Genomic DNA, 15001 nt, shown 5'->3' on the forward strand with positions numbered 1-15001 from the left:
AGCTCTGCTCCCCCTCTTCTGTAACACACAGTGAACTGCAGTTAGCCTGGCCTCCTTTAGTAGGAAGGAAGGATGGTCATGTGGTTAGGCACTGGACAAGGGCTCAGGTGATGTAGATTCAATCTGCAGCTCCATCACTAACTTCCTGTCTGACCTTGGGTCATTCAGACTTGGATTTTCAACAGCACCTAACTTTCTCAGGCTCCTCTGAAAATCCTAGTTCATCTTTTTGTGCTTCAGTTCCCTCATCTACTGCTTGCGTTGTCCTTTTTTCCACCCTTTGTCTATTTTATTGATTTAGATTATAAACTTTTCAGTGCATGGACTATTGCTTAAAAGGTGCTAGTACACTAAAGCCTCTAAGTGCTACTCTAATACAAATCAGTGTAATGGTCCACGGTCAGATTACTTCTGGGAACTGGTGCTAGTACTTGCCACATCTGCACCAAATTCCCCTGGCTCTCCAGATATGGTGATGTAAAACCACAATATCATCATTCGGCCCCGATCAAACGCCCACTGAGATCAACAAGAGTTCGATTAACTTCAATGGGCTTTGGATCAAGCCTAGAGAGAAAAGTGAAACACCAGTACGAGACAGTTTTTTGTAGAACCTGCTCAACTTGTATTTAACCTCTCCTCTGAAAACACACATACAAAAGGGTTAAAATGATAGCTTGGGCTAGGTACATACATGTCCAAAAGACAGAAGTCACAAAGTGAGGCCGTTATGCTCCAATATTTGGCTCCCCCCAAAACCTATGCAGTTCATACTCCATAGCTTTTCCTTGTACGGAGGACTTTCCATGGCAGGCCTCAGATGCTGAGGATGAGGGTTGTTCGGCACATAGCCTCTTGTCTTCCCACAGCCCCCCCCATTCCATCCCCTGCTCATATTAATCATGCTCCTAGCATGAGTAATGGGAATGGGTAGCTGCTGGGGCACATTCAGGACATTTTTAGGCTGTGGGGCTCATTTCCCCCTACTGGCATTGGGGGATGTGAACTGCAACCATAGGAGACATAGCACCACTCAGAGATCGGGGTGCTGGAACAATTTGTAGAGTGGGGGTGCTGAGAGCCAGTCAACCAAACTATAAACCTTGTATATGATGGAAACCACTTCAAGCTAGGGGGTGTGGCAGCACCCCTAGTTCCAGCACCTATGTCATAGCTTCACCCCACAGAGGAGTGTGGTGTTTGAACCTTGAGGGGAGGACAGTTAACTTCAAGTTGTGGCTCTGTAGAGGATCATGTCTGAGGGATAGCTCAGTGATTTGAGCATTAGCCTGACAACCCCAGGGTTGGGAGTTCAATCCTTGAGGGGCCCATTTAAGGATCTGGGGCAAAAATTGGGGATTGGTACTGCTTTGAGCAGGAGGTTGGACTAGATGACCTCCTGAGGTCCCTTCCAACCCTGATATTCTATGTCTGGCTGATTGAACACCCCTCCCTAAATAAAATTTCCTCCTATTTGAAAGACTTAAGTACTGCGAGGTATGTTTACCTAGTTATCCATACCACCACATTTGGACCAAAGTGTTCAGTTTTGGCCATCTTCAAGAAAGATACAGTCAAGCTGGATAGAGCACAGCACAAAAAGATGATACAGAGAGAAATAAATGGAGAGGTTTTACCAGAGAACAGATTGACACAATTGGGATTATTTAATATAGGAAAAAAAATAAATCAGTACTGATTGAGTTACTGAAATTAATTACATCATAAACCTTGAAAAACTACTGTATTTGAGAATACTGGACACAGCCACTCTAGGAGACAAAGATTTAATTGACGAAGGAAATTATGCAAAAAGAATAAAAGGAGGTATTCATTTAAAGAGAAGCAGTGAATAGGGTAAACTAACTTCCAGTTGAAAGGGAAGCAGTAGTAGTACATTTAAGCAAATTGAAAATCCTGCCCTTGTGCCATTCACAGGCACAAAACCACAGAGAAACTTCATATCCAGAAGAAAGCACAATCAGCAAAAATGTCCTGAGCCCTCCAAAGAAGGTATTGATTACTCCGAAGTACAGAACAGACTTGATTACTGATTGAGTTAAATAATTTACTCCAACACAGCCATCCCATTTTTGCTTAAATTGGCCTCATTTAAATCAACTGACTATTGACTTCAGTGGGGGTAGAGCTAGGTCAACAATGAGCACTTTTTAAAATTCTACTCCCCAGAACTATAAAACACAGATATGCAGAGTGGTCACCAACTTTTTACTGCCATGAAGGGCTAGCTAGCTCATAGAACTAATAAGTTCTGTAATAAAGCAAGCAGCTCTAGGTTACCTTTTTTTAAAAAAAAAAAAGAAAAAAAGTAAGACACATTTTAGTAATAATTTATTAGTTCTGGCACGGATGTCCTGCAAATAAAACTATATTATTCTTCATCATCATCATCATCACTAATTGCATTTAAATGCAATTTAAGTTGAATGTTATTTTATTACAGCATCTTCTTTTTATTCCCATAAAAGACCACGATCAGGCATATTCGGAGGCATTTAAGAGAAATATTGGTATTAATAGCTACCATGCAGGTAAGCCTTTTGCACAGAGTCTACAGTTGCAATGCATGGTGTGGAAAAGTCACCTCTTGATCCCCATACTGTAACCTCTTTTCCTGGAACAGTGCTAGTTCCACCTCCACTTTCTCCATCTGTTGTCTGACTTCTGCTATAACATTATGGAGTGACTGCAGTGCAGAGGGAAATGAAAGACAGGGATGACAGGAAAGATTGGAAAAAATTGTAATTAGAAGACCCCCCCGCCCCCCCCCCAAAAGAGTAAAGCAAAAGCACTGAAGGGTCAACCACTTCCGTTACCTGTTTCAGAAAACTTATTTAAGAAACCAAGCGATGCTTCCAAGCAGAGTCAGAGCAGAATTCCGTTTCAGCAATACGCGTTTACTTTGATCATTTGGGTCAAACGTTGCCTCCCCAAAAAAATGCTTGCCACTCGTACCGATGTGTTTACTGCTCAGCGAGGTGTTTACTTTGTAAGGATCAGATCACATTGTATCTTTTATGTTTTCTATCTTAGAAAAGAATTTCACATTTTATTGAGTGTCACGGGGGTGAGCAAAGAACATTACAAGTTGGGGGAGTTCTAAGAACCAGCCGATTATAATGTGACTGACCCATCACAGCACTACCAATACCAAGAAGAATTCAATCTGCCTGTGCCAGATGGAGATTTTATTTCTACAGCACTGGTATGTATGGCACTTGTCTGAACTGGTTAAGTTCACTGCTTTTAGGCAATAACAATCGTTCATATAAAACTGGGATCAGACTGCAAGGAAAAGGCAATAGAACTCTAAGCAAGCTCTGCTCATAGCTCCAAGCTCAAAGCTAGATGTCTTTGCTAAAATGATGAACGTTGACATTTACATTATCATTAGCCTTCAGAATGAGTGCACTATTGAAGTTAATGGGGCTTGTCATTCCTCCCAGAATTACATTACTGTTTCTTTCTTTCCACAGATTCATTCATGTTTGGAATCCTACCGTTGCAACATTAAGGGTAAGAAACTTAAAGTTTCTTTTTATAAAATCAGAGCTTAAAATGGCCTGCAATAACTTGTGCAGCCACCGGAAGATTGTTGGCATGGTATAGCTCACCACTATGTGGTGGCTCAATTCACCCTCGCTGTTACCACATGGAACTGGACTGGCCAGTTTGAGCCTTGTAGCAGAAATTCACAGCAAAAGAGTCAGTTTAAAAATTAAAACAAAAAAAGTGCATATACTGTGCATAACAAGCCGCACGCTGAATGGCTTAACTGCTGGTGAACCTCACCAGAGAGCTCCATCTTCTAAAAAGAAATTAAAACACACATTTGTTGGGCTCATTATGGGCTTGATTGTGTTAGCCTAAAGGGAAGTGCAGGGCAGGCCCCTCCCTGCCCCCTACTGGGAGCTCTGGGTGGCATTCTGTGTTCAAAAATGGTACAGATTTTGCAGTGAAGACAAGGCCAACAGCTCTCCGGAACAGAGAGGCAACATACTCATTTTTAAAGTTGCCACTTCTCAGCCCATGTGCAGCCAGAGGAAGCTGAGCCGTGTGCTGCAATTCTGCCTGCCCTTGATTCAAGCTGTTCATTGGGGGGAGGGCTCTATATATTCATCTTCCTGCCTCCCATCCTTGTGCACCCATGTAAAAGTCTGACAGAATCCAGACCTAAGTGTATATCTGCTGGCATTTTGGATATCTGAGACACATTTCAGACTCTGGGTGAAAAGATGGCTTCTCTGAAGTCAATGGCAAAACTCTCATTGACTTCAATAGGGACAGGATTTACACTCTGACTTGTCAAATGAGTGACATTTAAAAACTGTCAGAGATGCTGTCTGGCTCTCACTGAACATCAGTGCAAAGTCTTTCATTACAAGAGCATGCTTGAAAATCTGCCGTGACATACATGAGCCACACTCTAAAAGAGTGTGACCTGCTAGTTTGGAACACAGTAAGGCAAGGTACCCGTTCATTCCCACCATGAGCCAGTTCATCTCAAATCTCATTTCTTTCTGACTCAGAATGACTTGAATTTGGAAAGTTATTTTTGTTAAACTGAGAGAAAGCTTCAGGTAACTTGAAACCACATGCAGCTCTGAGGATCAGTTCATCTCTTTTACTCACCTCTGTGTCTCCGTATCTGTCTTCGTAGTCTAATCGGTCCTTCTCTACAGCGGTTAGCTTTAGTTTCAGATTGGAAATTTCTGCCATAAGGTTCAATTTCTGAGTTTCAAGGGATGTTCTACTCAGAAGTTCCTGATTCAAGATTAAGAGGAACAGAGTTATTATTCTGAGGAGGAAAAATTACATGCTTAGCACCACATTAAGATAGGCGCCAAGAAAAAGAGAGCAGGAAACTGGCCTTCCTGCATCTAGAGGCCTTTTGGATAGAAAGGCAGGACTCCTCCTCCAATCTATCAAGCCAAAGAATACCAGCCACCGTTAACCTGGTTAACTGAATGCCTATCTTGACTGTTGACTGCTGCCTGTCTCTTCAATCAGGACTCAACTTCTAACTCTAGTTTAATGAGAGATTTTTCCCTGGAATGCCCAATTCCACCCCGTTAGGAAAAGAATGTGAATAATGGACATCCCCAGGTCCTGTGCAAGTCAGTTTGCTTTAGGCCTGACAACTCAGCAGCCACTGAGAGAGATGATCCTTGAACAACTGGTGACTGCGGGTCGGATGCAGTTAACTTGGATGCATCCAGGATCATGGGTAGTGGGGTGATCGCTGCCAGGAACAGCTCCCAGGAACAGCTGCCCCAACAAACCTGCTGGTTGTCACAGTTGCCAAGGGCAGCAAGTAGAGTTACAATAAATTAGAGCTAAGAAACAACACCCATCCTACCTAGGGCCTCAATCCAACTCCCTTAGAAGTCAGTGCAGGCACTCCAAAGAGAGTAGGACTAGATCTTTACTCTGCAGGATAGGGCTGACATGACTCAGAATGAGAACAATTTTAAGAAATAAAATAGAACTGTAAACAAGAAAGTTATCACTGTCATGTGACACCACAAGTTCCAAAATTTTGTACTCAACACACCAGTCTGACGGAAGCAGGCAAAACAGTATTCAATGCTACAGCACAAATCTACTAAGCACAGACAGCTAGAGAAATGAAATTGCTCTGGCTTCCTCGCAATACCTGCTGCAGCATCTCTTCTGTGGCATTCAGCTTCTCCCTGTGCTCCTCTAGACAGAATTCTAAATCTCGAATCTTTTCTCCTTGTGCTTCCACCTGGTCAGTAAGGACACTTACCTATAGAGTACAGAAATATGAAAATCCGTAACTACCTTGAATTTATATAGCACCTATCACCCTGCAGGACAAAGAATAAATAAGAGGCAACCTCTGCAATTACAGCACATAGGAGACGTTCCACAATTATGCTTTATGTGCGGAGGAGGAACGTAAGAGTTGCGATAGTGAGTCAGACCATGGTCCAGTATCCTGTCTCTGACAATGGCCCATACCAGAGCTTCAGGGGGCGTGTAAAGAACAGGGCAATGATGGAGTGGATCCACCCGTATCTTCCACTCCTGGTAGCCAGAGGTTTAGGCTCATCCCAAACCTGGGGTTGCATCCCCGTCCATCTTCACTAACAGACATTCATGGACCTATCCTCCATGAACTTATCTTTTTTGAACCCAGTTATACCTTTGGCCATCACAAAATCCTATGGCAATGAGTTCCACAGGTTAATTGTGTGTTGTATGAAAAAGTACTTCCTCTAGTTTGTATTAAACCCGCTACGTATTAATTTCATCAGGTGACCCTTGTTTTTTGAATTGTGTGAAAAGGTAAACAACACTTCTCTATTCATTTTTCCTCACACCATTCATGATCTCTATCATATCTTCCCTTACTCATCTCTTTTCTAAGATGAACAGCCGTAATCTTTTTAGTCTCTCCTCATATGGAAGCCATTTCAGATCCTTGATCATCATTTTTGCCCTTCTCTGAAGCTCATTATATCCTTTTTGAAACGGGGCGACCAGAACTGCATGCAGTATTCAAGATATGATTGCACCATGGGATTTACAGAGTGGCATATGAAATTTTCTGTCTTATTTTTTAGCCCTTTCCTAATAGTTTCTAAGATGCCGTTAGCTTTTTTGATTGCTGTTGACCACTGAGCAGAAATTTTCAGAGAACTATCCATGGTGGTGACAGCTAATTTAGAACGCATCGTTGTATATGCTTAATTGGGATTATGTTTTCCAAATGCATTACTTTGCATTTATCAACATTGAATTTCATCGGCCATTTTGACACCTAGTCACCCAGTTTTGCGATATCTCTAACTCCTTCCAGTCTGTTCTGGACTTAACTATCTTGAATAATTTTGTTTCATCAGCAAACTTCGCCACTTGACTGTTTAACACCTTTTCCAGATCATTAATGAATACGTTGAATAGTGTAATACAGGTCCCAGTACAGATCCTTGGGGACCCCACTGCTTACCTCTCTTCATTGTGAAAACTGACCATTTATTCCTACCCATTGTTTCCATAGCTACTGAGGACTTGTTTACACTTGAAATGCTACAGCGGCATAGCTGCAGCACTGCAGATCCACCACTGAAGCATTTCAGTGTAGACACTACCTATGCTGATGGGAGGCATAGGTAATGAACCGAATCCCCGACAGAGGTGTAGCTAGGTCAACGGATAGGGTGGACATTGGGGATTATGTCAGTTTAACTACTTTGCTCAGGGGTGTGGATTTTTCACTACTAATTTTTTTAGTGTAAACGAGATCTTAGTTTCCTTTTGGGTGAGGAGGAGAAAAAAAATCCACTGGCCTGCTGAAATTTCAGTGGGATTTTTGGTAGGCGGATAGTAATTGTCCAAAGCTGCAATTCAGTCAGGATCACAGGGCTTCATACCTCCTTTTCTGAAATATACTATGAGTTCTTAAATGTCCACAATTGGTTGGGGTCTCATTTCAGTCTTGTCTGGGAATCTGCAGGACTACCAGCACTATGCCTTTGAGGACCATGCTACATCATTATTTTACTATCAAATCAGATTCAAAGGTATCTTCAGAAGTATCACCAATATCATTTTGTAGGACTACCTAGCCTATTCAGCTATTGAGCAGCCCTGATCCTACTTAGCTATTACTAGTTACTTTACAATGCCCAGGATACTAGCTGCATCACACTACAGGTAAGATGACATGATGCCCGCTCTTACAATTGTCAGACCCGATGCAATGAAGGAGGTTAACAAAAACAATAGGAAGAAGTTAAAATGAGAAGGACCAGGAGAACATCAGTTAGATTATGAATTTACTCCACCTAGCCTTTCCTGAATAAACAATTAAAAAATAATAGCAAATAAAAATACATAGATCTCTTAGTTGTATAATTTCTGTAAGGTGTCAAAGACGACGTGGGTCTGAAGGAGGGATATGAATCAGAGAAGGTAGAGGCCTCATGAACAAGCTCATCTAGCAAGATTAAATAAACTCTCAGTCCAAAGGTTGCACTCAAAGCTTCCCATTCAGTCATTTAAAGCACACAATCTATACACAGGTTTCAGAGTAGCAGCCGTGTTAGCCTGTATTCGCAAAAAGAAAAGGAGTACTTGTGACATCTTAGAGACTAACAAATTTATTTGAGCATAAGCTTTCGTGAGCTACAGCTCACTTCATCGGATGAATTCAGTGGAAAATACAGTGGGGAGATTTATATACATAAAGAACATGAAACAATGGGTGTTACCATACACCCTGTAAGGAGAGTGATCACTTAAGATGAGCTATTACCAGCAGGAAAGTGCGGGAAGGTGGTGGGGGGAGGGGGAGAGAAAACCTTTTGTAGTGATAATCTAGGTGGGCCATTTCCAGCAGTTGACAAGAATCTATACACAGAAGAGGAAAAAAACCTAACTTTGGAAATGACTTACTTGCAGAACAAGAGATTCCTTATCATTTTCCAGACGCCCTAGCCTTTCTTGATATACATCTCCATTACCAGATATATGTCCATTAGTCTGAAAAAGAAATTTTAAAAATGTGGTTTATATGCTACCATATTGTTAGCATTTTTCATCAATAAAACTTCAAAATAATTGAACCCTAGAAACTCCAGCTACATGCAATATCACTTCAAGAAAGAAGTTTAAATATAAAAATGATGGGCTAGATCCTCACCTGGTGTAACCTGTGGTCAATGGATCCATGCTGATTTATACCAACTGAGGATCTGGCCCCACAGACCCAAATTCTCTGCTGCTGCAACTCCACTGAGTGCAAGTTACAGTAGCAGAGATTTCGGCCCACTAAGCATCACTTTCGGCATGCAGACTTTGATTAATAGAAGAGGAAGCAATAAAGGGAAATAAAAAGACTGTGCTCTACAAAACCCCACCAAAAGCACTGCGTCTGTTAGTTTTTTAAGAGAATGTATTCATTTAAATTTAGCATCTCTTCAATTTATTTAAAATAGTATCCGTCACTTTTCTCAAGCAAACTACAACATCACCCGTGATACCTTGTTTCAAAGATGAGCTCTACCACAGATTTACATATGGGTCTTGAGTGACTCAGCAAATCATCATATGAAAAGTAAATAAGCACTTCCTTAAAGCTAAAGCACGTAACAATCAGCAAAAAACATTGGCTCTAATTCTGTAGCAATAGACAGAACCTAAATTTATTCAGCTTTAAGGTTCAAATTCATTATGCAGCCTGTAAAGAGACCAGATTTTAGATACCAATCCAAATATTTATTATGGATAAAAATTACAATGTATAGTGTTGTTAATTTGCACAGTTTAAAAACAGATTTTATTCCTAACATTTTCCCGGCCTAAAAGGGTTACAATATAAAGAAAAGACACAGGGCTACATGTTCAGCACAAGGAGCATGTGGGGACTTAAAGACGAGAAGGAAGAAATTGGTCCTCTGTGACTCAATTGCTCAAAGTCACTTATTGCACATTCAGCATTTTAGAAATGTCTGCATGATACAGTAGCATTCTGAGACACATTGGCAAAGAGATGTGTATCTCAAGAAGCTCACCAAATGAAAAAACAACACAGCCACAAAATATCCCATCTGAGGTGAAACGAAATGAATTATTTCAAATGTTATCATTACTTACAAGCAAAATGCTGCATGATAGTACATAAAGAGTAATTTTAAAAAACCCCACACAATACAGGGCATCCCTTCACAACCTCAGATGTATTTCATTGTGTAAGCAAAACTTTGTATTGTGAATACATTTCTTTAAGAAGTTGCCTCAGTTTGAAGAAGAAAAAATTATGCTGATGCTATCCAAGAGCCCAGAAACTGAAAACACAGCAGGAAAATAATCAATGGAGAGAATTCTTTTTCATAATGATTCCACCAGAAAAACAAACCATCTTAAATAGAGAACAGAATCTGATTTAATTCACACAGATCTTTCACGCTCATAGTTATTTCAAAGCATTTTATAATATCAGCAGTGATTAAGTTATTTTTAAAATAGTCTTCCTATCCTCATATAAATCACTTGGGAAAGTGTGGGAGCCTGATACAAGCCAATGAAGACAATGGAAAGACTCCCATTGACTTCAGCAGTCTTTGGATCAGGTCTTGTTTCTTTCCCTCTTTTTGTCTTCTTAATACATACTAAAAGAAATTCCCCAAGCTGGGTCTAATGACCACCTGCATGAGTCAGCAGAACAGCCCTGCAACTCCATGCATGATCCAAGAATCAGACATCCTATTGTACTCTCGCAAACTGCAGTACAACATTGTGTGCTTGGCCTACAGAAGGAACAAAGCGCACTCTAGTAACTTCACCCATCGCTGAAAAGCAGCTTCCTCTGCGCAGGTCATGGCAGGTATTTAACAGTACACAGCAACAGTACACAATACTATAGAAAAGTAGAACAGTACACAATAGTATAGAAAAGCAAGCTCAGAATACTTGTTTTAATAGAAACTTGTGAGAAGTTTAGGTCAGTATTTACAATTTACCCAAGCGTTTGCATTTGCCAGGAGAAGTCAGGATTTACCATTTGGGAATTGCTGGACTACTTCAGGTAGTCCAAAGCAGATGCAGAATGAAAATACAAACTTTTCTTCCTTTCAAAGAAAGCTTTCCTCTACCAGTAACTTAGGGTTTACTATGCAGATTCTGGAGGTTTTGTGTTAAAAAAAGATGTCTTGGTGGGAGGAGAGAATGCAGACTTACTAATATTGGCTTTAATCCTATAAATAAGTGAGCAGTCCTAATGAAGTAATTGAGACACCTCAAGCTTAAAATGCTTTGCAGGATCAGGTCCAGACTACTTAGAATCTTGCAGGATCAAGACATTACTAGTTAATAAATCACAGACTCAGCACAGACTGCAGCAACCCACAGCAACGATTGCAAAAATACATTTTAAATGAGTATGCATAGATTTCTTTTTATACACACTTCTGGAGGTGATAGTCATGTGATAAAACATATCCTGTACCTTTTGCTGTTTAATCTGCCCTCTACCTAATAAAACTTATTTTAACACGCCAAAGCACTGAGCAATTTCAAACAGATGCCATTTTAAAGCATTCTTTTCCCTCAAATATAGAATTTCCCTCAAAAATTAGCCTCACTTATGGCCTATGAAGGGTGATATTTTTGTTGTCCATCTCTGAATCTCTCTATTCCTGCCCCCCCCCCTTTTTTTTTTTTAAAGATAAAATAACCCAGAACTGAACACAGCATTCCAGCTAAATATTTGCTTTATATTGTGTTATATTCCATTATAACATTTTATTCCTTTCTTTATACTGGTACATCCTAACATTTAGTTTTCTATTTTCAACACTGTTGCACATCGAACAGAGGTTTTTCACTGGGCTGTCCAGTGACATACTCATGTCTCTTTCCTGAGTGTTTGCATTAACTTAGAACCCATTAATACATATAAATAGCTCAAATTTTTCTTTCCAACACACATTACCTAGCATTTGTCAACTCTAAAAATCTGCACCATGATGCCCATTTATCTAGCTTTGCTGGGTCCCTCGAGTTCCTCAGATCTTCTCTAGTCCTGACTAACCTAAATCATTTTGTGCCATCAATGGATTTTGCAATCAAACCATTAACCCCCTATTCCTATCTCACAGGATGGTGTGCTGTGTCAGAAAAGGTATTACTGACATTCATTTGGGATGACCCACAAAAATCATGTACAGCTTCACCACTCATGAGTAAATCTCAAACTCAAACTGAGGAAACCTTTATACTACATCACACGATCATATACACAGTATCTTCCTCCCATTGACTTTAATAGGCTTTGGATCAGGCCCTATATATCTAGCTATAGCTTCCGCTACCTTAATCAGTTTAATTAGTATGCACAGAAGTCCACCTCTTCTCTCACAAGCCTGCATCTCCTTTGAACTCTTCTTCCTTATAACCCTTGTGATTTTCATCACAGCTATAAATTAGCCAGCTATAATCATAGTGATCTACTATTAAACAGCATACTTTTAAAAGTTTACTGAACATGCCTGTGAAATTTCATCATAAAGAAAAAAAATACTAAACTAATTTTATTTTTAAAAGGTTTAGCAGAAATGAAAGTGAAACTCCCCCCCCCCAAATGAACTTAGAAGAAAGTCTGAAAACAAGTAAACAGAACCTTAGAATTCACCTGAAACATGTTCTAAAAATAAAGCAGTGCTGAGATCGGAAGGGGACGCTATTTCAGGATGGTCAATTCCTTCATTAACAATTCAGTATCTGCTACAACACAAAAATGCAACCCTTACTGTAATAATGTTACGTGCAATAGTGCTATAGTTTCATAGATTCATAGATACTAAGGTCAGAACGGACCATTCTGATCATCTAGTCCGACCTCCTGCACAGTTTGTTACCCAAACAAATAGCACGACTCAGAACAAAAACAGATGTTCTTACCCTTTTTAGTGAAGCACAGTGCTTGTGAATGTTCCAGTTACACTCCATTTCAGTCACATTTATCTTCATGCATTTTACAGATGTGACACGAACACTGTATCTAGTTGAGAGACCGAAAGCTGCAGCAGTAGTGATGCAGAGAGCTATCCTACCACAATACACAAAAGGGGATGCCTGTGTGCCATCAAGATTTCCTGAAGCAGATATTTTTGTGGGGAAGCTAGCAATGGCCAGGTTTCCTCATCCACCTGGAGATCATATAGAATGCGGAGCTAGGGTGGGAAGGGAGGCTGTAGGGCGCCTGCTCCCTCATCCATTATAAGTAGTTTCTCATTAGATTTAAGAGATCAAAGCCCCACCCCCCAAAGAGCCTAATTTGTTCAAATTTGAGACACCAAAGCCCCTTCCCTTCGCACTACACAATTGCGGAAAACTAGGTACTTTCCCACAAAGATCAGCTTCCCCTTTGAGATACCCAAGGGTCTCATCAATTTTCCTCCATTAGTCATTTCCCCCTTCCCCATCTCACTGGCTCATCTGAAAGAGTAATAAAGCCTCCCTTAACCTCTTTTGTTGTAGTACAAGCACTTCCCTTCTCAACTCGCTTCTACCAAAATCAAGACGAGCCTCCTTTTAAATAGAAATAGTTCAGTTAAAAATAGAGATTCTGATTCTGTTTCCTGCTTACAGCCATCAAAATATAAATATGGTTAAAAAACACTAGATTTTTACACTCAGATTTTACCGATGGACTATTATTTTAATAGGTGGAAGAGTTGGTGGAACGCACGAGTACAGAGGCCAAGCAAAAATGAAAAATAATTGAAAAAATAGTTGAATAGTCTCAAGACTCAAACATGATTTATTTAAAGTTTTAGGAGAAGATAATTTAGGAGTCTTGTTATGTTGTATCCTCCCAACAATACCAAATACCTCAGTGTTTTAATTTTTGAACTGCCACCCGCTCAGTATTCAGAATAAGTAATTATACTCTGTTATACTTTTGCCAACTCTCACAATTTTATTGCAAATCTCAAAATATTTGGTGTATAAGCCCCCAGTTCCTGGAGTCTTGTGATCTGAAAATTTCAGCTTTTGTTTATTACCCAAAAATGTTTATAGCCTCAGGGTTTCAGAAAAAAGTATTGAAAATGTGAACTCTAAAATAGTCAAACACCAGGAGGCAAGTGACAAGAAACCCACATTTTTTACTTATTAAACTCTCATGATTTTTAAGACCATCATGAATTTGTGACCCCCAACTCATGATTTTCGGGTTGGCAATACTGCCCTTGTGGCTGCTTGAGAACAGGGTACAATGCATGAACTTATCAAAGACACCAAGCAAAGCAGCAGGGTAGATGGCTCCCTGCTATTCTCAAATCACTTATTTTATCAAAGACAGATCAAACTTGATAGTCATCCCTAGAAAGGAGGATAATCTTGTGGTTAAAGAGCACTCCACAGCTAGGCCTCTCATGAGCAAAAACTCAATTATGTGAGAATTTGTGATATGGGCACTTTCCACTAGGGGCTAGGATGGAATCACCACACTCCTTTCAACCTATGATCTCTGGCAGGATCCGAATTCAGTTCTCAAGGGGTGAGAGACTAAATGTGCCACATACTATCATAAAATGCTTTCAGGATCTAACCCAGTCAGTCTAAATCAAATAAATCTATCTTATGTCTACACTAAGAAAATCAAATCTTCACTTGAATACAGGATTTTTCCATGAATAAATCACATTTAACTTTTCTTGGTGAGCGAGCTACTTCTGCCACATGGGAACCACTCCACATCTTAAAAAGGGCTGATTTATTTCAGTACACTTATCTCAGACAAGCAAATTTATCTTTGAAACCTAATATGCCTTCATAAAGAATACTATTGGTTTTATTAGCTCCCAGGAATCTGGCCAGCTTCTGAAAGAATCAACTCATTAAAGAGGAGGCAGAACCTGCAGCTGATTTTGCGAGAGGACTGCGTTTTTTCCACAGTGCAACAACTACATGCACGGAGTCAGGAAATCACTGTCAGCATCACAAGTTAACTCATTACCAAAAGCTGAAAATACACATGAACTGAACCATGGTGAACATGAAACCTGGCTAAAAAATGGTCACTGGCTGTTAAAGGTCACTGGCTCCTCTGTATAAAAAGCACGCAGAGTTACACCACGACCACCATTAGAGATGGGCCAAAGATGAAAGGTTTGGATCTAAACTTTGGGGAGCTTAGGTCTGGGGTTCTGGACCAGTCCCATCTTTAAACAAGACACAGTGAGTTATCCCAGAAAGGCACAGGACACTCACTCAAGTTGACCATGTTTTTTCTGTAATCAATCATTAATATCATTTAAAAAGCAACAACAAATCATTCAATTTCAATCTGAAAACTCAGAGAAGAGTGAGGTGATGCTCATGGTTATGGGAAAGCATTTTAAGAAACTTGCTAGCAGTTTGAGAGCGCCTGCTACCCAGAGAGGAAGCCGATTCTGGTAAGAGGAAGGTGCAGTTATGACTGACGGGTGTCTTTAGATTTTATGTT

General features: G+C 40.2%; 1 protein-coding gene across 12 annotated transcripts in view; it reads right to left on the reverse strand.

Annotated features, from left to right (window-relative positions):
* Window positions 1-15001, reverse strand: part of PPFIBP1 (PPFIA binding protein 1) — a 178193-nt gene that overhangs the window by 52311 nt on the left and 110881 nt on the right. For all 12 annotated transcript variants that reach the window (XM_038410006.2, XM_043516013.1, XM_043516008.1 and 9 more), the window contains 3 exons: window positions 8446-8532; window positions 5678-5791; window positions 4654-4785 (listed from right to left, as the gene is read on the reverse strand). In XM_038410006.2, coding sequence (XP_038265934.1) covers window positions 4654-4785; window positions 5678-5791; window positions 8446-8532 — 333 coding nt within the window. The remainder of the gene's footprint in view (window positions 1-4653; window positions 4786-5677; window positions 5792-8445; window positions 8533-15001) is intronic.

Source organism: Dermochelys coriacea, chromosome 1 (assembly GCF_009764565.3).
Source record: "Dermochelys coriacea isolate rDerCor1 chromosome 1, rDerCor1.pri.v4, whole genome shotgun sequence".
Classification (NCBI taxonomy): Eukaryota; Metazoa; Chordata; order Testudines; family Dermochelyidae; genus Dermochelys; species Dermochelys coriacea.